Source organism: Physella acuta, unplaced genomic scaffold, assembly GCF_028476545.2.
Source record: "Physella acuta isolate Inbredline_101_S28 unplaced genomic scaffold, ASM2847654v3 ptg000386l, whole genome shotgun sequence".
Lineage (NCBI taxonomy): Eukaryota > Metazoa > Mollusca > Gastropoda > Physidae > Physella > Physella acuta.
Genome location: NW_026731905.1, coordinates 59,417 through 76,345, shown reverse-complemented (window position 1 = coordinate 76,345; position 16,929 = coordinate 59,417). Strand labels below are relative to the sequence as shown.

The 16,929-nt window shown below is 33.9% G+C and overlaps 2 protein-coding genes across 3 annotated transcripts in view; one reads left to right on the top strand and one right to left on the bottom strand.

Moving 5' to 3' along the window:
* LOC131942055 (uncharacterized) overlaps positions 1 to 11,874 on the top strand; it is a 52,722-nt gene extending 40,848 nt beyond the window's left edge. For both annotated transcript variants that reach the window (XM_059301742.1, XM_059301743.1), the window contains exons 3-12: positions 271 to 427; positions 5,501 to 5,596; positions 5,802 to 6,049; positions 6,650 to 6,854; positions 7,442 to 7,497; positions 7,641 to 7,791; positions 8,137 to 8,288; positions 8,603 to 8,785; positions 8,907 to 9,004; positions 9,130 to 11,874. In XM_059301742.1, the coding sequence (XP_059157725.1) occupies positions 271 to 427; positions 5,501 to 5,596; positions 5,802 to 6,049; positions 6,650 to 6,854; positions 7,442 to 7,497; positions 7,641 to 7,791; positions 8,137 to 8,288; positions 8,603 to 8,785; positions 8,907 to 9,004; positions 9,130 to 9,937 (2,154 nt within the window). In that variant the 3' untranslated portion in view covers positions 9,938 to 11,874. The remainder of the gene's footprint in view (positions 1 to 270; positions 428 to 5,500; positions 5,597 to 5,801; positions 6,050 to 6,649; positions 6,855 to 7,441; positions 7,498 to 7,640; positions 7,792 to 8,136; positions 8,289 to 8,602; positions 8,786 to 8,906; positions 9,005 to 9,129) is intronic.
* Positions 11,875 to 12,065: 191 nt separating this feature from the next.
* On the bottom strand, positions 12,066 to 15,089 carry LOC131942056 (ER membrane protein complex subunit 6). The gene is made up of 5 exons (XM_059301744.1): positions 15,013 to 15,089; positions 13,815 to 13,978; positions 13,467 to 13,559; positions 13,155 to 13,174; positions 12,066 to 12,867 (listed from the first exon to the last, which is right to left on the bottom strand). Exons 1-5 carry the CDS (start codon positions 15,050 to 15,052, stop codon positions 12,837 to 12,839), a joined length of 348 nt encoding a protein of 115 aa, XP_059157727.1. The 5' UTR covers positions 15,053 to 15,089; the 3' UTR covers positions 12,066 to 12,836.
* Between the last annotated feature and the right edge of the window lie 1,840 nt (positions 15,090 to 16,929).

The following is a 16,929-nucleotide window of genomic DNA, read 5'->3' as shown; positions in this document are numbered from 1 at the left end:
ATATATATATATATATATATATATATATATATATATATATATATATATATATATATATATATATATATATATATAATGTATGTATGTATGTATATATGTATGTATATATATATGTATGTATATGTATATATGACTCAGTTGCGGACTTACCCTCCTCCCCAACCCGCATCATGTGCCATGTGAAAGCAAAAATTTAGATCTTTCCTCTTTGTGTTTTGACATGTAATTGTCATTGTATAATTTTTTTATTGAGTAACCTTTTGTTTCCAGGGGTCATGCACGTGGTCCAGCGTGAGTGGCCGAAAAGTGCAGCTCCGGCCGAGCAGCATCCTGAGTCTGTGTGAGGCCGAAAGACAAGTCCTGCAGACCATCGCGCTCTCCAAGCTGCAGGCGATGGAGATCGGCTGCCCCATCACACTACCAAAGGGTAAGATACTGCAAGATACTGCAAGACTTTTTACAACTATACTTTCAGTTGTCTGTAGTTTTTTTTTTTTTTTTTTTAACGACAGCCTACTGAAGATTTGACCGGCCACTTTTGTTTAGGGAAAACAACCTATCAATGCTGATTGACCCATCAGCTTCACCCAAAATACGCCACTTTTTTAGTCAATATTGACTCAACCCCCCATCCCCATAAAAAGATCTGGATCCGCCTCTGCACATAACAAAGATGTGTAGCCGTTGCGAAATCTACAAAACATTTCATGAACAAAACCTGATTCACGAAGCAACATATAAAATCTACATTTGTACCAGTGATTTCAATACCCACGGGCAAACTCGGGCTAGCAATCCTCATCAAAACTCTCAGACAACAGCCGAGATGTTGAAGGATTTGAATTGTCCGGCACGATGTATAAGGGTAAAAGCACATCAAGGTTAAACCCGCATTAACCTATATCTCCCGTGTTCGGAGTTCTCGTCCAAGAATAGCCGAGTTATATTCTCTTCGGGGCTTCTATGAAGTGACAAGTGCAATTCCGTTTCCTATTCCCGGGCTCAACTTTTTAGATTCTGATGATTTAGAAATGATCTAAAGCTAAAACAAAACCCAAACAAAAAAGAACTGCACTTTATGAACTAATTGTATCAGATTTTTTTTTAAAGTGGTCTTTTAAAAAAATTTGATTTATTTACTTTTTTTTTTAAATGTTATTTGAGCTCCAGTTGTTTTACAGTTTGATGATAGTTTAAATTATTACGAACTCATAAAATCAAAGAAGAAAAATGTATTTAGAATCTTTACGGAAAGAATGGAATTCCCACAAAGAATATAAATACCTTTCGTTACTATTTATAGTGCTAGTGTGTGGGGCGAATGGGAGGGGGGTCTAATTTTCCCAACATTTTTGGTCTCATTAGCCTTGTTATCTATATTAAGTTTCAGTGCAATTTTAATTTCAAAAGGGGACATAACTAGGTCGCGCTTGGTTTTTATTTTGGGTTGTCTGACCTAATGAGAGGCAAAGTAATAATTTCTTTGAGAACAATTCTCCACTCTCCATTGACATGATGAGGAAGCTTCTGTAAGGCTGTAGCTCTCAAGTGCTCGTGCTTAGTTTATGTATTAGCTGCCGGGGATGTTTTTTTTTCGCCGGCCAGTAATGTCCCTTGGCCCGCCATGTTTGATTGACGTCACTCAGGTTAAGCAGTTACGTTGAGTGGGTTTGAGCAACACTTTTAGCCTGGCTGACGTCCAAGACCACCTTAAAACGCATTATCTTTCAACGTACTTCAAACAATTTTTTCTAATGCTACTGTTTCATCTGCCTTGTTCTTCTAACGGTGTTTGTTGTTGTTTCTTTTTTTTTTTGCCATTTTTTTTTTGCCATTTTTTTTTTTTGGCTTATTGCTCCACTGCCCTATATTACCCCCGACTTACCTCAAAAATGTATTATCGGCAACATCGAAATTAAAATTATTGAAAAGATGTCAGTGCACGATTGTCTATGCAGAGGAGAGGGGGGTGGGGGGGGGGGGTGGATGATAGGCATTTTCCAAGGATTGCTTCTTTTTTTTTCCTCTTTATTTTTGTATGTAGACTGTGCATGAAGTATGTGAACGAAGGATTCCCAAACTTGGATTAGTTAGAACCAATTCAAAAATTCAAATTTTACCATAACCCTTAAGCCCATAATTTGAACGTATATTAAAGCACAAAAAAAGTAATTTTTGTTTAGCCTGATTGTCATTTATTCATAATGCCAGTATCCAGATAGCTGATAATCAAAGCAGTGGCGTAGCGAGGTCGGGTGTCACCTGGTGCCGCTCTTAATTGTGTACCCCCCAGAGGCGTAGCGACCCTTCCCGGGGATAAACTTTCAATTTTCAATTAGCACCCCCCCCCCCCCCTCTAACTTTCGATTTGCACCCCCACCTCAAACTTTCGATTTGCACCTCTTAAAAGACTATTTAACACTCGAATTAATCACTTAAGTGGAATCATCATTTTTCTCTTCATATTTTGCTATTTTTTGCCTTGGTGTCACCCCCCTAAATGGTGTCATCCGGTGCGGTCCCCCTCGCTACGCCCCTGAATCAAAGCCTGGTAATCCCTTATCCTAATTCTAAAAAAAAATACTTTCCCCTACTTTAGCACTAAGGTGAACGCGAAATTATTTTTAAAAATATAAAAAATAATTTAATTCTTAGATCCCTGCTGGTTTTTGCTACCTACCTTTTAACAGTAATACTTAAGTCCAAATTTTTATTTTCTAATAAATTACAGCCCCTTCCGTCCCTCACATTAACATCACATAAAACACCACCAAATAGCGTTATCTTATGGCTGGTCCCTGACTCTACTGCCAACCTATGTGTTCGTTCCTGTCAGGATTGTTGAGTAATGAGCGAGGTTTTTTAAAAGATGGGCTATTAAATTTATCCCTACCTTGATCTATAGTTACTAGGTTGTTTCATGGATGGATGAAGTTTTTTTTTTTTTTTTTTTTTTTTTTGGAGGGGGGAGGGGGGGGGGGGGTCTGAATAGTAGGCTTTTAATTATAAAGGCAGGATTTTGACATAATGTTCCCAAAAAATGGACTTTCTGAGATCGTATAATTGTGGTTTTATGAAACTCAGTTTTGATATTGTAATCATTGAAAGCGACCACAAGCAAACCGTCGCCACTCCAATAGCTGTGAGACAAATGTCATTTGCAGGGTCAAATAGATGTCAGGGAAGCGCGCCTCTAACGGAGATGACGCGGGAAAGTGCTAGGTGTTGCGCGAGATGTTTCATACAGATTTTAATTAATAAACACACACATAGCTGTAATTACGGTTTAATGATTATTAATTATATTGAGAAAATAGATAATTTGATTAAGGAGACAGCTTAACCCATATTATCCCAAGGTCTCAAATTTTTATAATTTTTTGATATGGTTTAGCTTTTGGGCACTGAATGAAGGAATGACTATGGATTTCTTTTAAAAATCAATACTTTTTTAAATATCGATTTTTTAAAAAACGTCCCATAAATGGGACGCTAGCAACGAACGGCCCCATGTACATTTATTGAAAAATAAAATCATTTTTCACGAAATATGGCTAATCACGCGAAAATTAAGCTGTGTACTGATTTTGTATTGTTAGACCAATGATTTAATTGTTTAGGACAGCTAAAAATACTGATAATGATCAATTGGGTTAGCCATACCATGGTCTAAAATGCAGAAATTATGTTCAAAAGTCTAGTTTTCTTTCAATCTAGCATCCATCAAAGTGAACAACACTTGGAAATAAGTAAAGCTGTGACTAGTACATCTAATTATACACACATGATCACAAATATTGTTATTATTCATCGAAACTGTAACATAATTAAATATAAATAATTGATTTTTTTGGGGGGTGTACTTGAAATTTTCAGGGGTGGGGACTTAAATTTCAGGGGAAGGGTGGACATTGGTAAAAGTATGTTTTGTATATAAATTCCATTTTCTTCTGGGGGCAGAGCCCCCCCCCCCCCCTCCTCCGAAATGATGCCTGAAAGAAACTCTGCCCTTAGTGAATTTGCAAAAGATGTTCCTGTCCAGTCCCAGATGTCATCCAGCCATCTTCTCTTTTGATACCCTCGCTATCCCCCCCCCCCCCCCCACAGGCGTACATTAGGACATCAGACATCTTATTTCTAGGGCACGGATCCGTCTCTGGGGGCTTGTATTGAGTGTTCATGGCTCTCATCCATGTATGCACCTCACTATGCGAACAGCTCCCAATCTAACACCAGGAATCTCCTTAAAAAGTTAACAAAGTAAAGCTGGTATCGGTAACCTTTGGAGGGGGATATTATTGGGGCATGACAACTGTACACAGCTAATTCACATTTCTGCTATATGTAGCTTAAGCCCTCTTATATGAAGAGAGTTAACCAACCCCCATGACTGAATCATTTCACCTAAATCGTGGCCATTGTTATTATTCTGGTTTGTTATAATTTTAATATCACGCGCTAGTAAATTTACAGCAATACTAAATTAGTTTGTATTCAATGGTATTAAATACTTCAGTAAGTGTAATTCTGAAAACTTAAAAATAAAATTTAATGTTTTCAATATTTGCAATTTTCTAATACAATAATATATAAGAAAATATAGCTCAAGGTCATAATTAAATATCTATAAATACTACTTAACACCCCAAAGTCAACAGTTAACAAAGTCAACAATTGTTTTACCATAAATAACCATTTAACATAAACATTTGCATCTGTGTTTCACGCTAGTGTCCAATAAATGTGACGTTTGTGTAACAATCTGCATAAATATAGGTCAAGGTCATAATTAAATATCTATACATACTACTTAACACCCCAAATTCAGCAGTTAACAAAGTCAACAATTGTTTCACCATAAATAACCATTTAACATAAACATTTGCATCTTTGTTTCTCGCTAGTGTCCAATAAATGTGACGTTTGTGTAACAATCTACAAGGGGCCATTCGTTGCTAGCGTCCCACTTATGGGACGCTTGTTGTACACTTGATATAACGAAGTAGTAAAAAAAAATTGTTATTTTTAAATTTTTATCAGATAGAAATATGGTACTGCTACAAGTTTCAAATGTATTTTGCACTTAAAATGTTAATATTTTAGAAGATATGCATTATCCTGTGCGCATGTTTTCTTTTTTCCGCCATTTTGACAAGTCCTGCAAATCCGGAACTATAACATTTTTCTAAATTAATTTTTTTCACAAAACACACACAAATTCAATAGTTTAGCCATTTTCAAATACAATGAAACATAATTTGTGTTTTAACTAGTATTTAATAAATTTTAGCAATTTTTTTACCAAGCGTCCCATAAGTGGGACGCTAGCAGAATATGGGTTAAAGTTCATTTAAAGTGTAGATCAATCATGGCTTGTGCTATACGTTGCTTACTATAAACATTGAGTTAAAACAGAAATAAACATATTCACTGTATCAAATTTAGTAATGAATGTAGCCTACACATTGATTATTGATGTAAGCTTTATGTATATTTGCAGAAAATGATGATTTACGAAAAACGAAAAAGTCATCACTATCTTTAAAAAGACGTTCAAAGTCTGTTAGTGCTCCCGCACTCGATGCCATGTGTAAAGGTAAAAATAGATTTACTTCCATCATTGTCTCCCTTTATGAAGTAATATCTGTTGTCGTTTTTTAATGGGAGGGAACTTATTATTTCGATACTTTACTTTAGGCCTTTAATCATGAAATACCATTACCATTGGTTAATTTAATTGCTTTTTATATTAAGGGAGATCACAACATGTAGGTCATATTTTATTTTTTTCTGCCACTCAGACGGACAAGGTCTGGTGTTTGGCATTCCTTTGAACAGGTGCTTGATGAATGACAGGGAGGTGGAGAAGAGGAGAAGAAAAGCAGCTGCCACTGGGAGCTCTTCTTCCATGAAAATGAGAACAGACAGCGGTGAGAACTTGGCGCTTCCTAGGTCTGCAAGAAAGTCGAGTAGCTCTTCTCAAGGTTCTTTGGAAAACAGCAGTAGTTTAGTTTCCCACCACCATGACCTAGCTGTGCCATCTCATAAGGTTTGTTAACCCAAATGTAAATATTATGAATTGGGAATTATTTGTCTCACAAACACACAGTCCTAGAATAATTTTGTTTTTAGCGAGTAGACTTTAACACAGGAAAAATATTTACGGAAAATGAGATAAGGTCTTTAAAATTTAAATTAAAAATAACTAATGGGCAATTTTTTGCTTTAATTATCCTAGAACTGTATTCTAATAGTTCAGGAAACCTTTCTTGCAGCTCAGTAGGCCATACAGCACTATTTAAATATTTAACTCACAATAATTTTATTCTTTGTGTGTTTGTGAAAGGGTGGGGGGAGCGGGATAGATATATAATAGATTCTATATATATATTTAATGTTTTTTTTTGGGGGGGGGGGGGGGGGTGGTGGGTTAAAACCCACTCATTTTTAAGTGGAAGGGGTGAGACTTAAATCTAGCTAACCCTTAAGGTAGCCATCCTTTAGGTCCACATGAGATTAACACATCCATGTGGTTTCTCGATCAAATAATTTTTAAAGTAATCACTCCCACCACCTTTTTCATTGTTTAAACTTCTAAAAAATAATATAAATTTTCTGCACTCAATAGTCCCTGCTCTATCTATTACAGAGAGCTGCCAGCTCCGATAGCTTGTCAGAATCAGAGTCTAGTCGAAACACAAGTTCTAGTTTGATTGATGCGTTGTCTCTGTCTACCTCCAACCCTGCCTCTCGGCCTGGAAGTCTGGCCATTGATGGCGCTCAGCTAGCCAATCAGGGGGAGCCACAAGTCCCCTATGTTGTGAAAGAATGTTTTAGGCACATTGAAACTTATGGTAAGTTTAGCTTTTGAATTTTGAATCTGTTTCATTTTACATAAATATGACAAACAAGCCGACCCGCGGCGTATTATACGCCGCTATTTAGTTGTTTTTTCTAATTTTCAGTAATTCATAATTTGTGAATTCAACAGTACCAATGCTGCCACTGAAAATATTTGCTTTAAAACACTAAAACCCTCCTTTCCCCCAACACCTACCCCACCCCCACCCCCTCAACCCCACCCCCTCGTGAAAGCAGCCTCCTCTTAGTTACCTCCCCTAAGTTTAAAATCGTTTCAAATTAAATTATCTGCCCCTAATAGCCGTCACTAAACCCATCTCTACGATTGTAAACATTTAGCGTGAACCACAGCTCACCAGACCATGTGGGGGTGGGGGTGGTAGCGATATGCCTAGAGAGGAAGAGAGGGGACTGCTAGGCGCGCTTACAGCTTGGTGTTTTCTAGGGTCTCCAAGAAGAGAATTATTTATATAGATAGAGGAATGACTCCATCAAATTAACAAGTGGTCACATACCAATTTTATTTGTAGTGTTTTACCTAGATAAATTTTACTAAATATTTATTCGTTTCTTTTCCAAGGTTTACAAACACTTGGTATTTTTCGAGTTGGATGCTCGAAAAAGAGGGTCAAACAGGTAGGATGCGTTTTCTTCAGCAAAAAATCACATAGATAATTAGTTGCGTGAAATTTCAGTCTACGTTTTTTATTTATTTATTTTGTTACTGTTTTCAAATGGTTGGTATGATTTTGCTATAAAATTTATGTTTGTATTGCTAGTTACGAGAAGAGTTTGACAGTGGCAGGGAAGTGCACCTGACAGATGAGTACAATCCCCATGATGTTGGTGCTCTGCTGAAAGAATATTTTAGAGACCTACCTGATCCACTTTTGACAAGAGAATTATATTTGCCATTTTTATATGCTAAAAGTAAGATAAACTAACACAATTTTGTTTTAAAGTATATAGGTCTGCATTATCTATGCACATCACATTTTAATCTTTAGACTTTAAATCAATCACATTTATTTATTGATCATATTATGAAAGTGTTAATACAAATATTTTAAAGACGAATTTTGAAAAATTTATTTCCATATTGACCTATTGTTATTCATTAATAAATAAATCAAAGAATAGTTTCTTTGTTATGTACTAATGTTTTTGAGCTGTAATGAAATATGGCTATATTTAAAGAATCATTTTAAAAACAAAAAGATAATCTTTTCACTTAAAACATTCTGTATTTTTAACTGAATTATTATTTTTTTTTAGGATTAAAAGATGAACATAAAAGGCACAATGCCATTAAGCTTCTCATCTCAATGCTGCCTGTTGCTAACAGAGACACACTGTGGGCTTTATTACGGTTCTTGGCTACAGTTAGCCAACATGCTACTGACACAACTGATGAAAAGGGAGAAGTTGTAAGTCACTTGCTGTCCATTGAAATTTTTATTTATATTTTTATAGTTATTTTTGACTTAAAAAAGTAAAAGTAATTTCTGCTGGAAGTAAGTTAATTTTAAAGTTCAATGTAGTCCATTAAGATTTCTATGTGTACATTCAATGAACTTCAAAAGTCATGACAATGGAAACCAAACTTTGATATCTTTTGTTTTAGAAAATGCTGGCTCGACCAGAGTATTCTAAACATTTCTATATTAAAAAGATAATCAATTTTTATCAAAAATTTTAAAATCCTTTTAGAAATGTAAATTTTGTAATTTTAAAATCTCAGATTTCTGGAAACAAAATGGATGCTCACAATCTGGCAACGTTATTTGGGCCTAATATTCTCCATAGAACAAAGGCAGCAACTGATAAGGAGTTAATGTCCGAGTCTGCTGAGCGTGTTGAACAAAGTAAAGAAATTATTGAAGTTGTTAAATATATGATTGACAACAACCATGAATGTTTTGAGGTAAGTTGAAATAATTTTTTAGGTGAATCTGACATTGGAGTTTGAAAACTCTAGACAATTAATATAATTAAAAATTGAGTGGTGTGTATTATTTACATGTTTGTCTTTTATTCTCATACAGATTTCTGGCAATCTGAGAGATGATATTTTAAGGTTATTGATTGAATCCAATCAAGACACTGCTGATAGAATTCTCAAAGGCCTAGCTAATCAAAATCAGTAAGTATGACTTAAATATTTCTTTTTAAAATTCATATTTTAAGTTAATGGTTTTGTTTCCCATGTTAAATTATTTTATTTTAATTTATATTATCATATTAACAAGTACTTTTTTAATTTTTTAGAATTGAAGCAGATCCTGAATCTATGTGCAGTGTGTTTGAGGATGCAATGAATGGCCCTATCTTATATCATTCAATGAACAGTGATGCTGACCTTTTGTCATATGCCCGTAAAACTTCATCCACATCCCACCGTCCACTTCGAGTAACTAAGAGTGCAGACAACAGTCTGGATCAACCAGCCTCAAAAGCAAGATCATCCCATTTATCAGAATCTCAGGCTCTCTCGCCTTCTTCGAAAGACAATCAGACTTTAGTTCCATCCAGCCCTGTTGGCCCCGGCACAACCCGATTTGACCTAGGTCACAACTTTCCCAGCCCTATGGTTGGCTCTCGTGTTCCTATACTAAAAGTATCACACGATACAACAAACACAGAAGTTGTTTTACGCGGCAGATTAGATGTAGCTAATATGGAGCGGCCCTATTCAGAAGGTTACAACCAAAGTTTGAGCATTCCAAGACCGGTATATTATAGAGAAAACAGTGGATCTAGTATTAGCAGTGGTCTTTCATCATCGTTAAATAGCCATGGGGGCTCCGACAACAGCCAGACTGGTCAATGGGTCTTGCCAACCCCACCCACTTCAAGAGGAACATCACCCAAACCTTATTTTAAATATAATCTCTCATCATCGACTTTAATACCATCCTCGTCATCAAAAAGTGTAAATTACACATCTTTACAAAACGATGATGAAAATAACCCTCCTGTAGGTTCGTCTGAATGGGAGCAGGAAAGGTGGAGACACTGGGAAAAAATTGCTGCGGAGAAAAAAAGTTTAGAAACTGAGCAAGAAACATTGGTGTGAGTGGAGAAAAGGTAGCAGGACTCAACTGTGCCAGAATGTGCTTCTATGTTGAAACATTATAATTACCTGTGTTATGTGTTTTCATATGTGCTCAAAGGTATCCCAATTTAAAAATGGATTTGTTTTTTGAACACAAAAAATATAAGTTTTGCTAAAGATCAACAGATAATGCAAATTTTTCTTCTTTATAATGTAGCGTGCATGCTGAAGACAGCTAGCATATAGTGGTGGTAAAGTGTTTCTCCATTTGAAACATAAGGCCTAATTGAAAAAAAAAAGCTGATTACTAATTTTTTTAATTCAGCTCATTCCAACTGTTTTAGCTACAAGTGTATCTTAGATTTGTTAAATCTTAGCTTGAGAAATGTCAAAACACATAACCCTGACTCAAGAGTATTATTAGTTCCCAAAGTAGAGCTCAGAATTAATGGAGGAATCAAAATGTTTGTAGTTTTCAGTATAACAGGGTATTTTTCTTTGTGGCGAAAGAAACTTAGTAGATCACAAAGCTCTGTAAACAATATTTTAAGTACCAATGGCAGTCTTCATTTAAATTAGATTTTGTGTCCTCAGTATTTTATACTGCTTGCTTGAGCAATCATTGATTGGTGCTAACAACTAAGAAATAATTTTAAAATTAAAACTGCATTTTGTTTAACTACCCATTTTAAAAACAAAATTATGAAATTGGCATTGTTCACTTGGATGTTTTTCAAAGTAGTATCATTAAAATAACTTTTTTTTTGTTTAATAGGAGGGTTAGATTAAAAAAGCAGCTGTACTTGGTGTGCTTTATAAATGATAACAGTGCTCAACATGATATGGCATAATTCACTGATTGTGAGGAGGACAATTTTACCTTCAGGGTTTTGAAACATGAATGATTCTGTACAGATAATGTAAATATATATATATATATATATTACTTTGCTTACACATGTTTTTAATGGCAAATCAAGTGTTCTTCCCTGAAAAATATGTACCTCATTATGTAAACCAATGACATGCATGCTAAATCAAAATATATTTAACTGAAACAGTCTTTCCTCTGATGTGCTTCCTACTCTGACATCTTAGTTAAGTATCTAATTATTTTTTTTTCTAAAACCTTATGTGCATGTAATACTCAAAAAACAAAAATTCACATGAACATGTTAGTTCATCAACTGTTGCATTTTTTAAATATAAATAGGCTCAGTGTTGAGGGTGGGGAGAAGTATAATTCTCAGTATGTTTCATCCTGTTCCTATAGTTTTTGACTTGCAAGCTATTGTGTGCACATCAATTCATCACTGTTTGATACTACCAACTTGTCATAATACAATTTGTACTTATATTTAAAAGCCATTAATTATGTTTATGAGATCTACCTGTTGTATTTTGTGTAGATAAAAATTCTGTGCTTATTGAATATATATTACTTATAAGAGGAATAAACTTTTAAATAATAGTTACAAAAAATTAAATTATGAATGCTAAAGATTTTGTAAAGTACCATTGAGAACACTATGTACTAGCAGATGCTAAAACCTTTTTATATGTATGTATATTAATATACAACATTGTTACTTGATATGGCTGTGTAAATTAAAATGTACTTAAATTTCTTTGTAGATATGTATACCAGCAAGATTTTTGCCTAAGAATTATAGACGAATTCATTGTACAATGCAAAATGCTGAGGTATTAATCATAATGACAAGTTAGATGTTGAGGACAACTAAATCAAAACACTTTGAATAATTTTTTTCATGTTTTGTATTTTTTTTAAATGTAAGAAGCCTGCATATCAATTTCTACCAGAATGTTTTTTTTTTTGTAAAACAAATGCAAAATATCCTATGAACATAATTTTTCCTAGCATTCATTTTCAATTGTTGTTGCTGTTTATTTGCCAAGCTGATTAATGCAATAATCATAATAAAGAATATGGACATTTTTAACCATGCTTTTGTTTTTCATAACCTAAAAGATGCATGCCTATAGTCCAGCCAATTTTCATGTCAGAGTCATGTTACTGTTAAGTTTGGCAGTTGATAATGGACTGATTTATACTATCACCAACATCTCAAACATTAACTGAATTTTAATAGATGTTTGAAACAGAGATCAAAACAAACTCAAAGAATCATTTATATATCAATGTTTTATTGCACTGAAGGTTTAGTTAGACACTGTAGAGGTCAGGTGCAGAGATATATATACATTATTGATTGAATTTCAAAACAATAATTGTTAGATTTACATATTTTTAAAATGGCTACAGATTAAACAGAGCTTATATAAATCTGAGTTAACCTAAAATCTCATATACCTAAGCTAGAATGTTTTTCATACATTAGAATAGAAAGAAAATATTTTTTAACAAAAAACATTCAGTAAAGCAACCTGAAAACTAATATATATTTTGAAGGATTTACACAAGGTTGTTATTAATATTAGCATAGTTGTGGAAAAACTGAAGGAGATTTATAAACGTCTTATCCTTCAAGACCAGTAACCCAGATCTCATGACAATTGATTTAAATGTTTTTCAAATATACTTCTACTCATGGTACTATTCACAACTTAAACTCGTAAGATTTGTATTACAATATTAAATTTAAAAATAAAAAGCTTGTATCAATTATACAGTGACCTCTACAGGGTAACAGCTTTAAACTTTATAAATAAATTATTTTTGATAACTTTTCTCTTATTGTGGGGGATACAATCTCACAATCATTCAAAGTTTAAGCTCATTTATCCAATATTTTTTATCCCACAACAAACACACATAACAGCTGACTTTTCATTCAAATAAAAAACCCAGATAAATTAATGGAATAAAACTAAAGCAATAAAACCTTCAGTTATTTTTAAATACAAAAATTATAAGCAAAACAACTGCAGTGATGCTTTAATACACATGAACCATCCCATATAAAAACCTGAAACAAAATTGAAAAATAAATTAAAGCAAGTTTAACTGAAAAATAAATGCCAAGGTATACAGTAATTGAAGATAATTAGTTAACAAAATATTTTAAAATTAATAACATAATAAGAAATGATAGCATAAATAAAAGATAACTACTTCCTGATATTTTTTTAAAAATATGTGTAAAAATATTCTGTATTGCAGTATTTTTTATTACAAATAATATAAGGATAGAAGCAAGTAGTAAGCCATTTGAATAATTAACAAAAAAAATTCAAAGGTTCCAGAAATACTTACGTCCAGAATAAAACATATGTCTGTAAGTTTAAATTTAAGGAAAAGTTATCTAGTTATCTTAATTTGTTTTAATATTAAATTTTATGCACATATGAAAAGAAGAATAAGAAGACCTAGGAATATATACAAATACAACAAAACATTCTTTTAAACAAACCACAAATGAGAAATTGTGAGGTGTTTTAGCCTAATAAATTAATTACCAAACAATTGTACAAAGTAAGTCAACAATCAACATTCCCTTAAATTAACCAAAAATTGTATAATATTAAATGTAATATTATTATTTCCCATAGTTTTGTTAAAGGATACAAAAAGACCCCCAAACAAGCCATTACTGAATAGGACTCTTCGCGTCATAAAAAATGAATTCCACTGGGAACCAGCTTTCAAAAGTAGAAACACCTGAAATGTAAAATTTTAATGTGTTAGATTACTTAGATGGAAGCCAAAAAAGTATTACTTTAAAGTTAAAAATTAACACAATACTCAAGGTAAATTATGATAGCCATTTAACATTCATTACTGACAGGAGTTTTATAGCTACTAAGATTTAATTTTACCCATTTTTTTTCTTCATTAGTTAAAAATGTAACTATAATATGTAATTCTTTTTTAAATGCATTAGTTAAAACTATTTTAAGTAACAGTTTTAGTTACTGAAAGCATTGCTGCTGTAATAAAATAGAAGATGAATCCCCAAAGACTGGTCAATCCCATGATCCCTGCAGTAGCTCCAGACAAAGCAGATATAGACGTTCTGCAGTATTCCAAGATCGAGGCATTCTGACGTAAGGACATTTCACTATAGGCAATTCCATCACCTACAAGCAATAAAAAGCACAGCTAGAAATCGTGTCTATCAAATAAGGAGTTTTAAAACTTTATACACCAATATATACTCGTGTTAAAAAGTGATGATCACAGGAGTGACTATGTTTGGAATTAGCATATTTCTTGACTAACAACATTGTTTTCAACTTTCATTTAGATCAAGGAAAGATTCTTTAAAATGTACGAATCACTTCCACTCCCCCATCCTATAGGTTGATGGAACAAAATAAAATTTGTCAGACTTTCTTGATTGTTAAAATTTCAGAAGTTTTTACTCCCAGGTTGTTGTTTTTAACAAATTTGTAATAATATTGCTAATATCTTACATTTTCAAGAGGCTGCATTTTTATTTTATAGCCTGAATATTACTTTTTTTTTTACTACTGTACGATGTGCATGTTGCTGTGATATGGTCCAACACACAAACATGTTTAAACAGTTAATAATTAAGGGTTTTATTCATCTGTTACCATTCAAATAATTTTAGAAGTGTAGGCCTAACCTTATTTTGAATATTTTCTAAAACTGAGTTATCTAAATTTTTAATTATTTAATGATTAAAAAATAGATCATTTAAAAATTTTAAATGTAGGGCCTAACAAAGCGGTATAGATTTGACTAGGATCTTGATTCTTGATTGATGCGATGGTGAGTCACAGTGAGTGTTGTTCTGACTCAATTAAAATTACAGAACAAATGTGTTGTATGCTAGAGTTCTTACCATTCAAATATACTGCGGACCAAATGAATGTAGATTAATTTAATTTAAAATAATTTTTAATCAATCAATCACCTGCTCAAGACTCAAGTTCAAGAATGCAGACGCCAGACGCAGGCAGTGACTGCGGCAGTCAGAGTTCAAGTTTCAGCAATTCATTTACTTAACTAGATCTAGTCCGAATTAATAGAGACGTTTGACTCAAGACTTTAGGGCAGATTTTAATAAATATTGACATTTAAAAGGTGTAAACGTTTGAATTTCCAAAAAGATGAGAAATAAAAGTTACATTACATTTCTACTTACATTTTCTACTCTTTCGTGTTCTAACTGCTATGGTCGCCATTTTTCACTTTGTGTATAGAGTTATCTCTACTTGGTAATTTAAAATCTTCATAACTTGATCTAGATCTAGATCTAGATCTTAATCCTACGAAAAAAATAATACGACAAAAGTTTATTTTTAAAAAAATGGATTTGTGAAGTCCATTGAGTTAAGTTTTTTTTTTAAGTGTTAGATTTAGAATCTAGATCTAACTTAGGACCTAGATCTAAAAAGAAAAGTTATACGGAGTAATCCCACTTCCCACGGTTAGGCCTAGCTTCAGTGAGTAGCGTACGCAGGGGGGGGGGGGGGGCAGAGGCTTAGCGAGCGGGGTGGACCGGACGGCAGAGGCGTAGCGACCCTTCCCGGCGCCCGGGGCGAACTTTCAATTTGGCGCCCCCCCCCCCGCTTATATATATATATATATATATATATATATATATATATATATATATATATATATATATATATATATATATATATGTGTGTGTGTGTATAATTATGTGTGTGTGATAGTGTGTTTATATATAAGCTTGTGTGTGGGTAAGAGTGTATTTGTGTGTGTAAGCGTGTGTGTAAGCGTGTATGCTACAGTCCGGACAAGGTTTAGTAATTACATTGTATGATTTTCATTCCTTAAAACTTTACGACAATTTAATTCCCATTAAGATGCGTTTAACTTTTTTTGCGAAAGGTTAGTAATGTCAGTAAAAAAAAATAAGCCTGATCTGTGTTAGAGGGTAGTTTGTAGCTAACGCTAATATGTTTAGACCAGCCTTTTATGTTCTAGGTTTGAACGATCTCTGTTGTGATATGGTACATATTGGATTCGAAGTTTGTTAGAGTAAGGACACACAAGTGACATACAAGAAGAAGTTATCAGAAATATTTATTGTTCACATTGGAATACGACATGGGTATTTCGTTGATTGGTTGATGGTATGACAAAACAAGCTAGAGAAAACAAACTGGAATCCAACGGATGTTAACAGCTCGTAGTCTTGGATTTCGCAGATTTGCCCTGCCTTCTCGCACACAGTTTCTTCCAGGCATCTTTTCGGGGGGGCAAAGCCCCCCCGGAAAAATTTTTACGCCCCCCCGAACGAAATGAAATTTATATAATTTATATATAGAAAATATATACTTTTAACAGTGTCCGCCCCCCCCCCCCCCCGAAGAAAGTTTACCGCCTCCCCCCTCCCCCCGAAGATTTCAAGTGCCCCCCCCGGAGAAAAAAGTCTGGAAGAAACACTGATCAAAAGTATCTGATCTCTCACGTTGAAGTTGAGAGAATCGTAAGAATCTTACAAAGAACTAGTCGCGTCTTTTTTTTTAACAAAACTGGCTATTGAAATTGTACATTACGCGTTAATACACTTGGTTTCTTTACTAAGTGTTAAGAGAGTTATCTACTCACCAATCCAGTACAAATACTTGCGATTTTTGTTAGCGAAAAAAGCGCCCCCCCCCCACCCCCACACACACTCATCACAACCATCTTGGACAAAGTTTGTAGAGCGGTTTTTAACGTAACTAACTTTTTTTTTAAAAATGTTACACAATTATACAATGCACAGTACAATTCGTTTCTTTCTGAGAGCTAAAGGTTGTTTACTCAGAATCCTGTGTAATTTTGCTATTTTATTTAGCCTAAAAGCGCCCCCCTGCACCATCTTGATAAAAGTCACTAACGTATTTTACAGTTCAACAATCGTACAATACGTTTTAATACAATTGGTTTCTTTTAATAGTGGTAACGTTTATCGACTCAACAATCTAGTGTAAATTCTTCCGTTTTAAGTCTCGAAAAAGCGCCCCCCCCCCCCCCACCTAGGAAAAGCTTCAAAGCGGTTTTGCCGGTCACTGTTTCTTAAGAGTATATGTTTTACATTAAGAAA

Coding starts and splice junctions, on each gene's coding strand:
- LOC131942056 (XM_059301744.1), bottom strand. CDS start 15,052: ATGGCGACCATAGCAGTTAGAACACGAAAGAGTAGAAAAT. Junction 13,560..13,814: donor TTACAGCAGCAATGCTTTCA/GTAACTAAAACT, acceptor TTTACATTTCAG/GTGTTTCTACTTTTGAAAGC. Junction 12,868..13,154: donor ACATATGTTTTATTCTGGAC/GTAAGTATTTCT, acceptor ATTTTGTTTCAG/GTTTTTATATGGGATGGTTC.